At 40.0% G+C, this 15,809-nt stretch overlaps 1 protein-coding gene across 2 annotated transcripts in view; it reads left to right on the top strand.

The window, feature by feature from the left end:
- Positions 1-15,809, top strand: part of MYO16 (myosin XVI) — a 926,147-nt gene that overhangs the window by 758,333 nt on the left and 152,005 nt on the right. For both annotated transcript variants that reach the window (XM_075336677.1, XM_075336676.1), the window contains exon 28: positions 4,199-4,301. In XM_075336677.1, coding sequence (XP_075192792.1) covers positions 4,199-4,301 — 103 coding nt within the window. The remainder of the gene's footprint in view (positions 1-4,198; positions 4,302-15,809) is intronic.

The raw sequence follows: 15,809 nt of genomic DNA, 5'->3' as shown, positions 1-15,809 counted from the left end.
GCACCAGATGATGGCGCTTCTATAAAAGCACCATTTTCTGGGGTGGCTGTGGACTGCAATTTGCAGCAGAGGGGCCCAGAAAGCTCGGGCCAACCTTTGCTGTGGATTCCAATCCCCAGCTGCCTAGTTGTACCTGGCTGCACACAAAAATGGGGCAAAGCCTATGTCGTTTTTTTTTTTAATTATTTCATGAAATTCATGAAATAATTAAAAAAAGGGCTTCCCTATATTTTTACTTTCCAGCCGGGTACAAATAGGCAGCTGGGGGTTGGGGGCAGCCATACCTGCCTGCTGTACCTGGCTAGCATACAAAAAATATGGCGAATCCCACGTCATTTTTTTGGTGGGCAAAAAACTCCTGCATACAGTCCTGGATGGAGTTTGCTGAGCCTTCTAGTTCTGCAGCACATTTATACACACAAAACTAAGCATGTACACATATCTTCAACCATGTGAAAAGAGAGGAGTGGAGAGAATTGTGGAAAGATCACCCTCAGAGGAGAGATGTATTAGTCAAACAGGAATCAGTAGTTCCTATGCTGTGAAGTGCAGAACTCCAAAATCCCACCCCACAAGTCTGCTTAGTGTAAGTGCGACATTCCACAGCTTAGTCTTCTCAGGTGCAGGCCATCTTGTCATTTATCTGCACTACATGGAAATACAAGTAAAATATATCTTTGTACCGTGTTAGCCAGTAGAGATAAAAAAAATTTTGTTTAAAAGAACAGAAAGTCCTCAGTGGTTAAAAAGGTATCAACCACTGAGGACTTTCTGTTCTTTTAAACAAAATTTTTTTTTTCTACATGGAAATAGTGAGTGATTTGGGTGACCATACAACCTCTGGGAGCTTCGGCCCAAAGCAACTGCCGAAACCACTTATATCATATTCAGTGTTTTTGGTCCTTAAGACGAAAAGAAGGATCAGCACAGGGGCACATGTGCCCCTGGCCTAGCCCACCCCTGCTCTTATGATTGAGAATTTTGAATGGCTAATAAAAAGCCCAAACTGTCTACCACTTCTATTTATTATGTGTGTAAATATAAAAAACCCTCTGTTTTTCAAATTCAATTTGTCTATAACGCTACTTTGTTAATCTGTTGGCTTATTTATTGTTAGAAGTGGCTGCGTTTAATTGTGTTATACCACAGGATGGGTCATTAGAAACAGAACCCTATTTCCATAATGTGGTTTGTACAGCATAATGCCTGTCAGGCCTCACTCAACAAAAATGCCTTACAGTAACATTGTACAAACTTACACAGACCGTGTAAAATCAGAACACTTATTAGTCCATCATAGACCTCCCTACCTATCAAGTGGTACTCTTTGTGGAGGGCAGTATTGCTGGGCATTTATTGAACATGCTGTATTATTTTCATCTAAGCGGTTTGTCGCTGGTCACATTATGGGCCTTCCTAATCTAGAAAAAAGCAGTATACTGTACATAATTAGGTGCACAAATGGTATAACACATGATCTGGGACTGATTTTACAAAAAATAGACAACCAAGTGTTCAGATATTTATCGTTGTTAAAGGTTTATGACAATCATAAGGAAATTGTCTCAAAAATTATCCCAGCAAGTGCACAGCAGTAGAGAAACATGTTGATGTATGCTGAAACGGCTTTTCTTAAGGTGCATGCATACCAAATATTAGTGGCACAATAGTTAGAGAATCATTCACCAAATTTTTCATGTTGAGATTGACACATGATGTAATCATGGCTCCAAAGTGCAATAAAATGTTTTATTCAGCTCTGCAGGTGCTACTATTATATCCTGTTTCCAGTTCAACATGAACAATTTGGTGAAAGTTCCTCTTTAAAGGACTGGGATAAACAGAAGAGTGTAGTATATGACCTATGGTCACTTCCTATTATCATTGACTGCCATTTGAACTCATGTCCAGCGAAATGTTTTTTCCATATAACTAGCAATGCTAATTCACAGAGAAAATAGGTACGGGCACACAGCCTATTCATAGCCAAAAATTTTTGTTGGCACATGTCTATGGGAACAAAGTTTGTAAGTCTAATATTCTTTCATGAAAATATGAACACATGGACATTTTATAATAAATGTGAAATATAAAATATGAAACCTGGACATTTTCTGTCAATCCTATGCACAGTCGACAGATCATTAACTGATTGTGTTGTTTATTATAGAGAGAAAAAAAGAGTCTGGTTCACCCTACTTGTTAAATACGGTAGATGTCTTTTCCAGCACCATGCAGTCCACACAAATTGCAATGACTCACATCCAATGAGACCCCCAGAGTTTAGAAGAAATAGGTGGCGCTCAAAATCCATAAAGTCCTTTATTTTGTTTGCAAAAAAAACATGGATGCAGGAGGACACAGGCAGTGCCATGGATGATGATCGTTTCGCAAGACACTGTGTTTCACTAGTCTTAAGCCTGCAAGGGTGTACCTATAGTGTGTGCATGGGCTTCAGACGCATCGGGTCCTAGAGCCTAGTGGTCCATTTGACCACTTTAATTAACCTATCAAGTATGCTATCTATTTTCATTTTTTTGTGTTTTCATTTTTTTGCCCATGCTTTTCTAAACAACCACAACATTTTAGTTTTTTTGTCAATATAACTGTATGAGGGCTTGTTTTTCTGTGGGACAAGTTATAATTTTCAAAGACACAATCCACTCTACCATATTGTATATGAAAAAATAGGGAAAAAAGTGAAATGGTGAGAGAAAAAGCATTTTTAGCAACTGTTTTTGGGATTCATGGCTTTATTTGTACAGTATAAATGGCCTAGCAAAATGATTCTTTAGGTCAATATCAATATACTGATTCCAAACATGTATAGTTTTTTTTTACTATTTTATTAGCTGAACACTTGATAAAGAAAATGTGGCTTTTGCCACCATGTCTGAGTGCTGTAATAGTGTTATTTTTCTGTTTATGGAGAAATGTAAGAGCAATTCTTTTCTGTGTTGAGCTGTAATTTGAAATGGTTCCATTTTGCAGGATATTTGCTACATTTTGATTACTTTTATTGCATTTTTTTGAGAGTTGTATGGAACATGGATTAGCAATTTTGTCATTTCAATTTTGTTTTCTTTACAATGTTTACTGTTTGTGATAATCTGCTTTTTCATAGCTTGTGCTATTACAGAAGCTGCAATTTATGAATTCTTTAATTTTTCAAGTTATTTTTTTTTAACTGAGTAAATGGGAGTGATTTAAAATTTTACGTTTTTTTCATTTAAATGGTTTTTATTGATTTTTATGTTGAGTAGGGTATGAACTGGAAAAGTATGAGGACACAGAAGGAAAAATTAGGGGTGGTGATTACATGGGGAAAACAGGGGGGAAATAAATAAATGAATCCATTTACATAGAAAGATCAGAACTTTTTCCTTTTGTTAAAAGTGTGTTAATCTGAGTGAGTATTTTTACAATTATTATATATACATCATAGCTGGATATATAATGGCATAAAGAAAGCTTAGTCCTAGTCAATGGAGTCATTAATATACAATTTGTGTGTGAAGGTTTTGATCCAAGGAAGCCATTTTTTTATTGTATTTTTCATTGCTCTTCTCTCTTAGAGCCAAATTATATTCAAATGTAATGTGGAGGGAAACTCTCTCTTCTAGGTCCTCTATTTTGGGGGGAAGCACCGGTATCCATCTTGAGGCTATAAGATGTATTATGTTTAGTAATATATGGCAGATGATATGTCTAAATTTGTTTAGAATGTCTTCAAGACATATTTAGAGCAGAATTATCTCGGGAGTGAGTGGGATATGTAGGTGAGTAATTTTTAATAATAGGCCTTGTGTATCCAACCACAAATTATCAAGGATTGGGCAGTTCCAAAATATATGGGTTAGGCTTCCTTTTTCTCCACAATTCCTCCAGCAGAGGGGTGATTTTTCTGGATAAAATATGTTTAATTTTTGCAGGGTGAAATACCACTTAGAGAGTACCTTATAGTACGTTTCTTGAAGTAATGGAAGGGGGAGTTTGTATATATAGTATCTAAGGTTTTCAGAAATGTTTACGTTTTTTCTTGTTAAACATTTTTTAGAATTTTTTTAAATATCATATTCTCTATATAGAATAGCTTATGTCAAAACACAGGAGACATATTCATTTGGTAACTCTCTGCTATGAAACCTCTTTTTTCTTTTTTTTTTTTTTTAACCATTATTCCTTTATCTAAATTCAGGTATAAGCACTTAACAGAAATCTTAACAAGACAGAAGCATAAAGCATCACCTGAAGAGAAATGCCGACATGTTCTAGAGCAATGCAAGCAGCAAGGATGGCAGGTAATCTTAAGTCAACTCATTTGCATTGGATGAATCATAAATTTCCCTACTCTTTTTCTTTCTTAAACTTACTTGATGAACTGCGTTCATTAGACGGGTTCCCAAGTGTCTAGATTTCCAGGAATTGCTTATTTTTCCTTGAATCTAATTTCTTACAATATTAAGCACTTCCTTGAATTGCATTATCTCATATCTTTTAATAAGATTCACAGAGAAGCTATATAATTAAAATAACCTAATATAGGGTGGCCAAAAAGTATTTTTTTTTACAATATTATTATATATACTATTTTTAATTATACAAAATATATCATATAATATACTAGCAGAATTATCTGACTTCTCATGGGTCTTTTTTGTTTAATTATTTGTTGTATGTTTGTGTGGCTTAAAACTTTGTTAGCTACTTATATGATACATACATATCCAATAAAGTAATTCTTTTACTACAAAATAAAAAGCCTAACATTGATAGATTATATATTTTTTTAAAAATTTTGAATTATCAACAAAAAAAATCAAATTATTAAACAACTCAAATATTTTGATTACTGTGTCACATTAGTAATTAAAAGGCACAAAAGAATCAAATTTCTTAGAAATCAAAGTTAGCACTCTTCGGTTGACTACATTTGCTGTCTTGATCTCCATGTGCAAATATGTAAAAGTTTATGCCTGCACCAATTCTAGAGCAAACAATATACAGTTGTCCATGGGAGAAGCATGGTTTTTCCAAGCTATTTTTAGAGACTGATTGTAACACCCATGGCAGAACGCGCTACAGCTTTCCCTGCTCATGACAGTGTAAATGATATACACATGTATCAACTCCAGTGGTCATTGATAAATGCAGTCTCTCACCCAGCTGGTTTGGCACTTGACAGTATGCCTCCAGTTTCATAAAACTGCCCATGCTCAAGCTGCTGCAGCACCACCAGTGACCCCAGACTAAGCGGTAAAAAAAATCCTAGAATCCGGTGTTGTGATAAAGCCCTTACAGTATGTCATACATTTGAAAGTTTACGGGTCAGAGGAGCGGTCCTGGGTTTCGGCCAGTAACATCAGGTAATTTCCTGAAATACCTGGTTTAAAGGCCACTTTACATGCAGTGACATCGCTAGCGATGTCGCTGCCGATCGCACCCGCCCCCGTCATTTGTGCGTCATGGGCAAATTGCTGCCCGTGGCACACAATATCGCTAGTACCCATCACACGGACTTACCTTCCCAGCAATGTCGCCGTCGCTGGCAACAGCCTCTTTTCTAAGAGGGCGGTTCGTGCGGCATCACAGCGACGTCACACGGCAGGTGTCCAATAGAAACAGAGAGGTGGAGAGCAGCCGCATGAAAGACATGCCCACCTCATTGCCGGAGGACGCAGGTACGGAGTTGTTCGTCGTTCCTGGGGTGTCACACATAGTGATGTGTGCTGCCTCAGGAACGACGAACAACCTGCATCCAAAAGCAGCAACGACATTTGGGAAATGGACGACATGTCAACAATCAACGATTTGGTGAGTATTTTACATCGTTAGCGGTCGCTCGTACGTCACACGCAATGACGTCGCTAACGAGGCCGGATGTGCATCACGAATTCCGTGATCCCAGCGACATCTCGTTAGCGATGTCGTTGCATGTAAAACCCCCTTTGGGGTCAAGTGACCCTCTTGTACATCTGTAACATCTATGGAAAACTTGCTCCAGCTACCCATGCTCTTGCTGCTAGGTAAAGCGGCACTAGTACTAAGTAAACATATATGGATTAAACACTAGTGCTATGTATTTTTGTTCCTTCCCAGTCAGTTTCACCTGTGTGTGGTTATGGGACCTTAATAGTTCTGTGGAAGCCAGGGAAGGGACCAATATTTATTTAAACCTACTGCATTCACTGGCTTGTTCTTCTGACTACCTATCTGCCTTACAATTCAGCCATCGATTTAAACTTCCTGGTTTTGTCACAAGTACCTGACTATCGCGTGCCTGTAATTCCTTCTCGATGGTAAAAGTTTATTTATAATAGAACAGAATGCTTGGCACTGTCTACAACAAGTAACATCTTATTCATGGACTCACCCAATGACTGACAGATTTCGGTGATGCTGAGCTACACAATCCAAACAGAGTAAGATCCAAAAAGAATCACCATCCACAAACCTTTATTTCATAACACCGTTTTAAAATATTACTGAAGAGGAACAAGCGAAGCGTGCAGACTATGGCCATTTTGCACAGTATCTAGCACGTTTACAGGTCATAGACCTCTAGAAGCGCTAGATATAGGACAAAATGGCCATTTTCTACACACTTCTCTTCTCCTTAAGCAATGCTTTTTAAACCCTGTTATGGGATAAAGGTTTTTGGATGGTGAAGTGCCACTATACTTGATTCTTTTTGACATTCTTGCTGGCAATCCTGCAGTATTGTCCATGACTCTTGCCTTGTGCCTTGTTAATTGTCATTGCAAAAAAACTTGTAGTTTGTTGTAACAAAAAATTGTAGTCTCTTAAAGGGAATTAGTGAATGCTTGTCATCGTGGATTAGAGGGATCTGAGAGAAAAAGACACCTTAATTTTTAGAGAGCCAGTTAGTAGGAAGCATTCACATGAGGCATGTATTGTTTGACACAGAGTTTATTTTCCATTACAAAGTCACGTTGCAGCCAAATTTCTCAACAATATTATGGGAGCTCTAACTTTCAACTTGAAGCAATGTGGCAGCATTGCAGTCACTTCCAGGGATTTAAAAAACTCAACAAGTTATTTTCTGCATCCACAACCTTGATAGTGGTGTCAGCACAATTGTATGTTGAAAATTTTCCCTTTAGCTCTAAAAGTGTGAGTGAGCATTGATCACATTCAAGACCATGTTGTGAATTTGAGTTATATTGAAAAGCAGTATTAAAAATATCTGTCCAGGTAGCAGCTCGTCGATTACCATATAGCTCTTAGGGGTACTTTGCACGCTGCGACATCGCTAGCCGATGCTTGCGATGACGAGTGCGATAGTCCCCGCCCCCGTCGCACATGCGATATCTTGTGATAGCTGTTGTAGCGAACATTATCGCTACGGCAGCTTCACATGCACTTACCTGCCCTGCGACGTCGCTCTGGCCGGCAACCCGCCTCCTTCCTAAGGGGGCGGGTCGTGCGGCATCACAGCGATGTCACACGGCAGGCGGCCAATAGAAGCGGAGGGGCGGAGATGAGCGGGACGTAAACATCCCGCCCACCTCCTTTCTGCATAGCCGGTGGAGGCAGATAAGGAGATGTTCCACGCTCCTGCGACTTCACACACAGCGATGTGTGCTGCCGCAGGAACGAGGAACAACATTGTATCTCGTATTGGTGCGACATTATGAAAATGTCCGACGCTACACAGATCACCGATTTATGATGCTTTTGCGATCGTTTATCTGCGCATCTAGGCTTGACATGTTGTGACTTCGTTACCAGAGCCGGATGTACGTCACTTTCAATTTGACCCCGACAATATCGCAGTAGCGATGTCGCAATGTGCAAAGTACCCCTTAGTCAGCCTGGAGACTAGGTTGGGTCTACTGTTTAGTCTCTGCTGCTCATCTGTTTAACTGAGATTGCAGTTGTACCTCAGTCTGGTAAGAGTTCAAGCAGTTCGCTGATGGCAGTGACACATCTGGTGTGTGAGGTGTCTCTGCTTCTTGTTGGTGTCGTTGAGATTGTTGTTGTGTAAGGAATATCAGCAGTCTGCTGTTGTTGGTGTTTGGTGAATCTAATTATCCTAGAGATAGGTTTGCGTCTGCTGAGATGTTGGCAGTTAGGGTAGCATTTGTGCATTTTGCCACAGGATTCTGTTGTTCAAGTTGCCACAGGATACTGAGCGTCGAAACGCGTTGTTCTGTCTGCTTCCACATGATATAGCCTTTACTTGCTGGATTTTAATAATTTCCACAATAAATTTTGGACTTTTAATTTATCTGCTCAGCGCTGGACTTTCCTTTACTTATATTGTTGGTGGCCAAACTACTCTGTGCATAGGACTTCTATATGCCTTAGCAAGTTTGATCGGTGAGCTGGACTTTTTTTTTTCCTTGTGTGTAAATTCAGAATAGGTACAGTCTGTTCACAGCAAGTAAAGGAAAAGGGATGGGTTTTTATATGCAAAAATTTGACGTCTCGGTGGTAGGTCGTACTTTTTGTAAATATGTCAAGAAAAATAGGAGATCCCATTCAAAACTTTTCAATTAACCTTATCTATGTATAATTCCAAAGCATGGGTCAATTTTATGTAACTATTTTGTTGTGTGTATGATGAAAATAATTCAAAGCAGTCATGGCCCAATCTATTGTAGAGTTTCAACAGCTCGCTACTGACGGGCTTGGTTCTACTGAGTAGTGTTTATTGTTTGTGTAATAAAAAATATCATTGTAGTTGTACTTCAGCCTGTGTGGAGTTTTAGCAGCTCGCAGTAGCCTGGAAATTAACTAGAGTTTGTAAGAGAGTCCCTTCTGCTCATTGTGACCTACTGTATCTGGTCAGCCTGGGGACTGGCTTTTTTTTGTTTGCAAATATTTGGAGAACGATGGATGCTACCAAGCTGAAACCCACTCTAATATCTTCCAAAGCTCCTTATTTCCTATTTGGAAGATTTGGTGCACATTGGTCCAATCACTTGATCATGCATTAAGAATTGTCAAAGGAAATCTATTCATCTACAGTTAGGTCCAGAAATATTTAGACAGTGACACAAGTTTTGTTATTTTAGCTGTTTACAAAAACATGTTCAGAAATACAATTATATATATAATATGGGCTGAAAGTGCACACTCCCAGCTGCAATATGAGAGTTTTCACATCCAAATCGGAGAAAGGGTTTAGGAATCATAGCTCTGTAATGCATAGCCTCCTCTTTTTCAAGGGACCAAAAGTAATTGGACAAGGGACTCTAAGGGCTGCAATTAACTCTGAAGGCGTCTCCCTCGTTAACCTGTAATCAATGAAGTAGTTAAAAGGTCTGGGGTTGATTACAGGTGTGTGGTTTTGCATTTGGAAGCTGTTGCTGTGACCAGACAACATGCGGTCTAAGGAACTCTCAATTGAGGTGAAGCAGAACATCCTGAGGCTGAAAAAAAAGAAAAAATCCATCAGAGAGATAGCAGACATGCTTGGAGTAGCAAAATCAACAGTCGGGTACATTCTGAGAAAAAAGGAATTGACTGGTGAGCTTGGGAACTCAAAAAGGCCTGGGCGTCCACGGATGACAACAGTGGTGGATGATCGCCGCATACTTTCTTTGGTGAAGAAGAACCCGTTCACAACATCAACTGAAGTCCAGAACACTCTGAGTGAAGTAGGTGTATCTGTCTCTAAGTCAACAGTAAAGAGAAGACTCCATGAAAGTAAATACAAAGGGTTCACATCTAGATGCAAACCATTCATCAATTCCAAAAACAGACAGGCCAGAGTTAAATTTGCAGAAAAACACCTCATGAAGCCAGCTCAGTTCTGGAAAAGTATTCTATGGACAGATGAGACAAAGATCAACCTGTACCAGAATGATGGGAAGAAAAAAGTTTGGAGAAGAAAGGGAACGGCACATGATCCAAGGCACACCACATCCTCTGTAAAACATGGTGGAGGCAACGTGATGGCATGGGCATGCATGGCTTTCAATGGCACTGGGTCACTTGTGTTTATTGATGACATGACAGCAGACAAGAGTAGCCGGATGAATTCTGAAGTGTACCGGGATATACTTTCAGCCCAGATTCAGCCAAATGCCGCAAAGTTGATCGGACGGCGCTTCATAGTACAGATGGACAATGACCCCAAGCATACAGCCAAAGCTACCCAGGAGTTCATGAGTGCAAAAAAGTGGAACATTCTGCAATGGCTAAGTCAATCACCAGATCTTAACCCAATTGAGCATGCATTTCACTTGCTCAAATCCAGACTTAAGATGGAAAGACCCACAAACAAGCAAGACCTGAAGGCTGCGGCTGTAAATGCCTGGCAAAGCATTAAGAAGGAGGAAACCCAGCGTTTGGTGATGTCCATGGGTTCCAGACTTAAGGCAGTGATTGCCTCCAAAGGATTCGCAACAAAATATTGAAAATAAAAATATTTTGTTTGGGTTTGGTTTATTTGTCCAATTACTTTTGACCTCCTAAAATGTGGAGTGTTTGTAAAGAAATGTGTACAATTCCTACAATTTCTATCAAATATTTTTGTTCAAACCTTCAAATTAAACGTTACAATCTGCACTTGAATTCTGTTGTAGAGGTTTCATTTCAAATCCAATGTGGTGGCATGCAGAGCCCAACTCGCGAAAATTGTGTCACTGTCCAAATATTTCTGGACCTAACTGTATATGTGTGTGTGTATGTATATATATATATATATACATATATATATATATATATATATATATAGTATATAATAGTATATAATAGTATATATAAAACAAAATGTTTTTGTTTCTTTAGTTGTGTGTCATGTGTCAGTGAATAAGTTTACCCATATAATTTGTTGTGATAAATTTCATTGCGTCAACTGTACGCTTACTTACTCTGTATATCTGTACAACATAACTATGCTTTATTCAGACCCAGGGGAGTTCTGCTCGTGTAACATAGCTTGGTGAGGGTAAAAGCAACCACCCTATAGTCCAGATAAGTAAAGACTTTTGTATTGCTGCTCTGTGAGAATTGTTGAACTGGCAAAAACCTCCAACTGTGTGAACACAACTAAGGCTACCTTCACATCTATTCTTGGTTGCTGTGTGAAAATATTCTACTAAGAATGGGAGTCATCAGTCAGTGAACTATTAATAGTCCTTAAGGATCACTCTCTGTATCTTTACTATTTATGGACAGCAAATAAAGATCTGAAGATTTCGAAAATGGTGAAGCATTGAAATGCAAGATAAATTAGAAAGTTACACCACTGTTAGATATAAAATGAGTAAAGGTGTTGCCCCACAATTACAAATTATCCTGTTTCAAATGTTGTTGATCATTCCAGCATTTTCATTGATCACATGCACGTTAGTTCTATGTCCGCCATTTGAATGGAGAAGCAGCCAGCATGAGTACTTTTGCTTCATTTTAAAGGAACCTGTCAGGAGCAAAATGCACCCAGAACCATGAGCAGTTCTGGGTGCATATTGCTAATCCCTACCCAACCGTCCCTGTATCTAATAGCATAGATAAGGAGAGCTTTAGAAAAGTATTTCTAAAGATCCTCTACTGTATGATATGCTAATGAGTGCAGGGACTAGTTGCAAGGGCGTTAGTTCCTGCGCTCATTCCGCCCTCTTAGCATGTTAGCACTCCCACAAGGGTGTACTAAAATGCTATTTAATGCCTACTGCACAGTGTCATCATCGAAAGTGACATACGTACCTGTGTCCATTGCACTGCCTCAGAACACTGCGCATAAGGTAAGTGCGCATGTTCAGAAGTCCCCAGCACTTCCAGTGATATGAACAACACCAGTTTGAAGCCAAGACACGTACAACCGGGCACAGTGGCAGAAGAGGTGAGCGCGACGATACCTCTGAGTCTGCACATTCATTAGCATGTTGGCAAGCTCACAGGGGCGAGCTGAAATGCTAAGGGGGCAGACGAGCCAAAGGAACTAACGCCCTTGTGACCAGTAACTGGCCTCATTAGCATATAATGAAGGATCTTTAGAAATGCTTTTGAAAGTTAGGTAGGGATTAGCAATATCACCTAGAACTGCTCGTAGTACTGGGTGCATATTGCACCTGACAGGTTCCCTTTAAGGAATATATTTATGCTAAGGATATCCTTTTCTTGATCATGAGGTTTCATGTAGTGGGTCACCAGTGATCGACTACTCATCATCTATCCTGTAAACAGATGCTAAAAAGTACTTGTGAAATATAAAACTCTGCAGATGGTTTATGCCTATAAAACTATATACAATCCAGGTAGACAAAACAATCACTGATCTTGGGGAGACCAGCCAGAGAAAACACTGCCGGCAGCCAACGAGGGCACTCAACAAAATCCTAGGTGCATTGCCCCCTGGGAAATATGCAAATCAAAAAAGTCCGTGGAGCCTCTGTTAGGAGTCTCGACACAGAAACTAGCCAGATATCCCTCCGGGAAGGACCTAGCCAAGGAGTCGCTCTTTTTAGGAGACCACCATAACCACCATATTAAGTGGCCCTTTTAGTCAATCTCCAACTTTTTGACAAGTTTAAAGATATGACAAGGGAAATACGAAGGCCAGCTATCCATCCACAGACAGCTGTTTTGGGGTATTGCCTCTCATCAGTGTGGAGTAGAATTCTGGCCAGGTTGGGAGAAATGCCTAGTAGACCAACAAGACAAAACAATCACTGGTCTCGGGGAGACCAGCCAGATAAAACACTGCTGGCAGCCAACGAGGGCGCTCAACACAGTGAAAACCTAGGTGCATTGCTCCCTGTGAAATATGCAAATCAAAAAAGTCTGTGGAGCCTCTATTAGGAGTCTCGACACAGAAACTAGCCAGATATCCCTCCGGGAAGGACGTAGCCAACGAGTGGCTCTTTTTAGGAGACCATCATAATCATCATATTAAGTGGTCCTTTTAAGGATGCTTTACACGCTGCGACATCGCTAGTGCTTGCTAGCGATGTCGAGCGCGATAGCAGGTGCTGTCAGCAGTGCAGGAGATCAGCGCAGGTAATGTACCTCGCTGACAGCAGCACTTGTCATCCCCTGCAGTGACGTGGGCTGACCTATTGATGTTAGCTCAGGTCACTGCATTGCTCTCCCAGCCAATGGGGAACATTCTGCTCTTCATTGACTGGGACAGTGTGGATCGTCATGGCAACCCCTTGGATTACACCAGACCTGGATTTGTTTTTCTTTCTAATAAATTGGTTAAAGAGGGAATGTTTTGGGGAGTGTTTTTTCAAATAAAAATGTGTTTGTCGTCTATTTTTTTTTATTACTGACTGGGTTGGTGATGTCGGGTATCTGATAGACGCCTGACCTCACCAACCCCAGGGCTTGATGCCAGGTGACATTACACATCTGGTATTAACCCCATATATTACCCCGTTTGCCACCGCACCAGGGTGCGGGATGAGCTGGGGCGAAGCACCAGGATTGGCGCATCTAATGGATGCGCCACTTCTGGGGCGGCTGCGGCCTACTATTTTTAGGCTGGGGAGAGTCCAATAACCATGGACCTCCCTAGTCTGAGAACATCAGACCCCAGCTGTCTGCTTTACCTTGGCTGGTGATCCAATTTTGGGGGGACCCCTACGTGTTTTTTTTTTTTTTAATTATTTATTTAATTTAAAATAACAGCGTGGGGTGCCCTCAGTTTTGGATTACCAGCCAAGGTGAGGTTGCCAGCTGTGGTCTGCAGGCTGCAGCCGTCTGCTTTACCCTAGCTGGCTACAAAACTAGGGGGAACCCTACGTCATTTTTTTTTTCATTTTTTTGGCTAAATACAAAGCTAAGCACCCCTTAGTGCCACATGAAAGGCACCAAAGGGTGCAAAATTACAAAATGCAGGAGAGTGGGACATTAGGTGTCTTTCTGCCATTATAATGACAGAAAAGACTGATATGAAGTGTACAAGCACAGGAAAATCACCAGAGCGCTCTACGCTGTGATGAAAAGCAGTAGAAAATGGCACTAGAGTGGACATGTGACCGCCTCATGTAGGATGAAGCTCTGGATCCTGGGTAAATTTATGCATTTACCCTCCTTCAGTTTTTTTGCAGTACACAAAAAAAATGGAAGGCACACGGATGACAAACAGATGACATACGGACCTTCTACGGAACGGAAACGGATGCCACACGGATGCACCCGTGAAAAAAAACGGACTGTTTTTTGCAGACGGCAAAAATGGATCGGTCGTGTTAATGTAGCCTTATTCTGATCTGCCGTTTATAAACAGCAGGCAGAAATAAGTGAATAACGCCCCCCGGCGTCAGAAAATCTCCGGGGTTTCAGGGCTAGCTGAGACCCTGGAGATCATGATTCAGGACAGTTTTTCCGGTCCCCGCTCACGTGATCACAGGTATACACCGTACACCGATGATCACGTTACAGTAAATGACAGCGCCGGTAAAAAGAAATTTATCTCCCATCTTGGATGAACAAACACTTCTTCTCCACTTTTTCTCCACTTCTCCACTTCTTCTCCACTTCTTCTCCACTTCTTCTCCACTTCTTCTCCACTTTTTCTCCACTTTTTCTCCACTTTTTCTCCATTTTTTCTCCACTTTTTCTCCACTTTTTCTCCACTTTTTCTGCACTTCTTCTCCATTTTTTCTCCACTTTTTCTCCACTTTTTCTCCACTTTTTCTCCATTTTTTCTCCACTTTTTCTCCACTTTTTCTCCATTTTTTCTCCACTTTTTCTCCACTTTTTCTCCACTTTTTCTCCATTTTTTCTCCACTTTTTCTCCATTTTTTTCTCCACTTTTTCTCCACTTTTTCTCCACTTTTTCTCCACTTTTTCTCCACTTCTTCTCCATTTTTTCTCCACTTTTTCTCCACTTTTTCTCCACTTTTTCTCCACTTCTCCATTTTTTCTCCACTTTTTCTCCACTTTTTCTCCATTTTTTGTCCACTTTTTCTCCACTTTTTCTCCACTTTTTCTCCACTTTTTCTCCATTTTTTCTACACTTTTTCTACACTTTTTCTACACTTTTTCTACACTTTTTCTCCACTTTTTCTCAACTTCTTCTCCACTTTTTCTCCACTTTTTCTCCATTTTTTCTCCACTTTTTCTCCACTTTTTTTCAACTTTTTCTCCATTTTGTTTTTCACTTTTCTCCACTTTTTCTCCACTTTTTCTCCACTTCTTCTCCACTTCTTCTCCACTTTTTCTCCACCTTTTCTCCACTTTTTTTCCATTTTTTCTCCACTTTTTCTCCACTTTTTCTCCACTTCTTCTCCACTTTTTCTCCACTTTTTCTCCATGTTTTTCTCCACTTTTTCTACATTTTTTTCTCCACTTTTTCTCCACTTTTTCTCCACTTTTTCTCCACTTTTTCTCCACTTTTTCTCCATTTTTTCTCCACTTTTTCTCCATTTTTTCTCCATTTTTTCTCCACTTTTTCTCCACTTTTTCTCCACTTTTTCTCCATTTTTTTCTCCATTTTTTCTCCACTTTTTCTCCACTTTTTCTCCACTTTTTCTCCGTTCTTTTTCTGTGGTCGGTCAACCCATTAGCTCTGCCATGCATAGTGTAGCTCTACATCTACTGCATATGTTACTTTATGATTGACATCTCTTTCATACCAGAGCTGTCTAAGCCTACTCTGACCCCATATTTGTCATTACTATATTGTCCTTGTACTGTATTATGACATTTGTATCATGTGTTTCATTTCTTGCTGTGTTGCAATTTTTTTTTGCTGCATCCCAATTGTACCTCCTCATTGTTCGAGTTTATGTTATTGTTCTCTCACTCTTATGTGATACTGATTATTGTCATTTTTCATGATTACATGCAGATAAATTCAATCTGACGAAGGCTCAGGCTGAAATGTC

The sequence above is a fragment of the Anomaloglossus baeobatrachus genome, chromosome 2 (assembly GCF_048569485.1).
Source record: "Anomaloglossus baeobatrachus isolate aAnoBae1 chromosome 2, aAnoBae1.hap1, whole genome shotgun sequence".
NCBI lineage: Eukaryota > Metazoa > Chordata > Amphibia > Anura > Aromobatidae > Anomaloglossus > Anomaloglossus baeobatrachus.
Note: the sequence above shows the minus strand (reverse complement) of the source record. Positions and strands in the feature narration are given on the sequence as shown.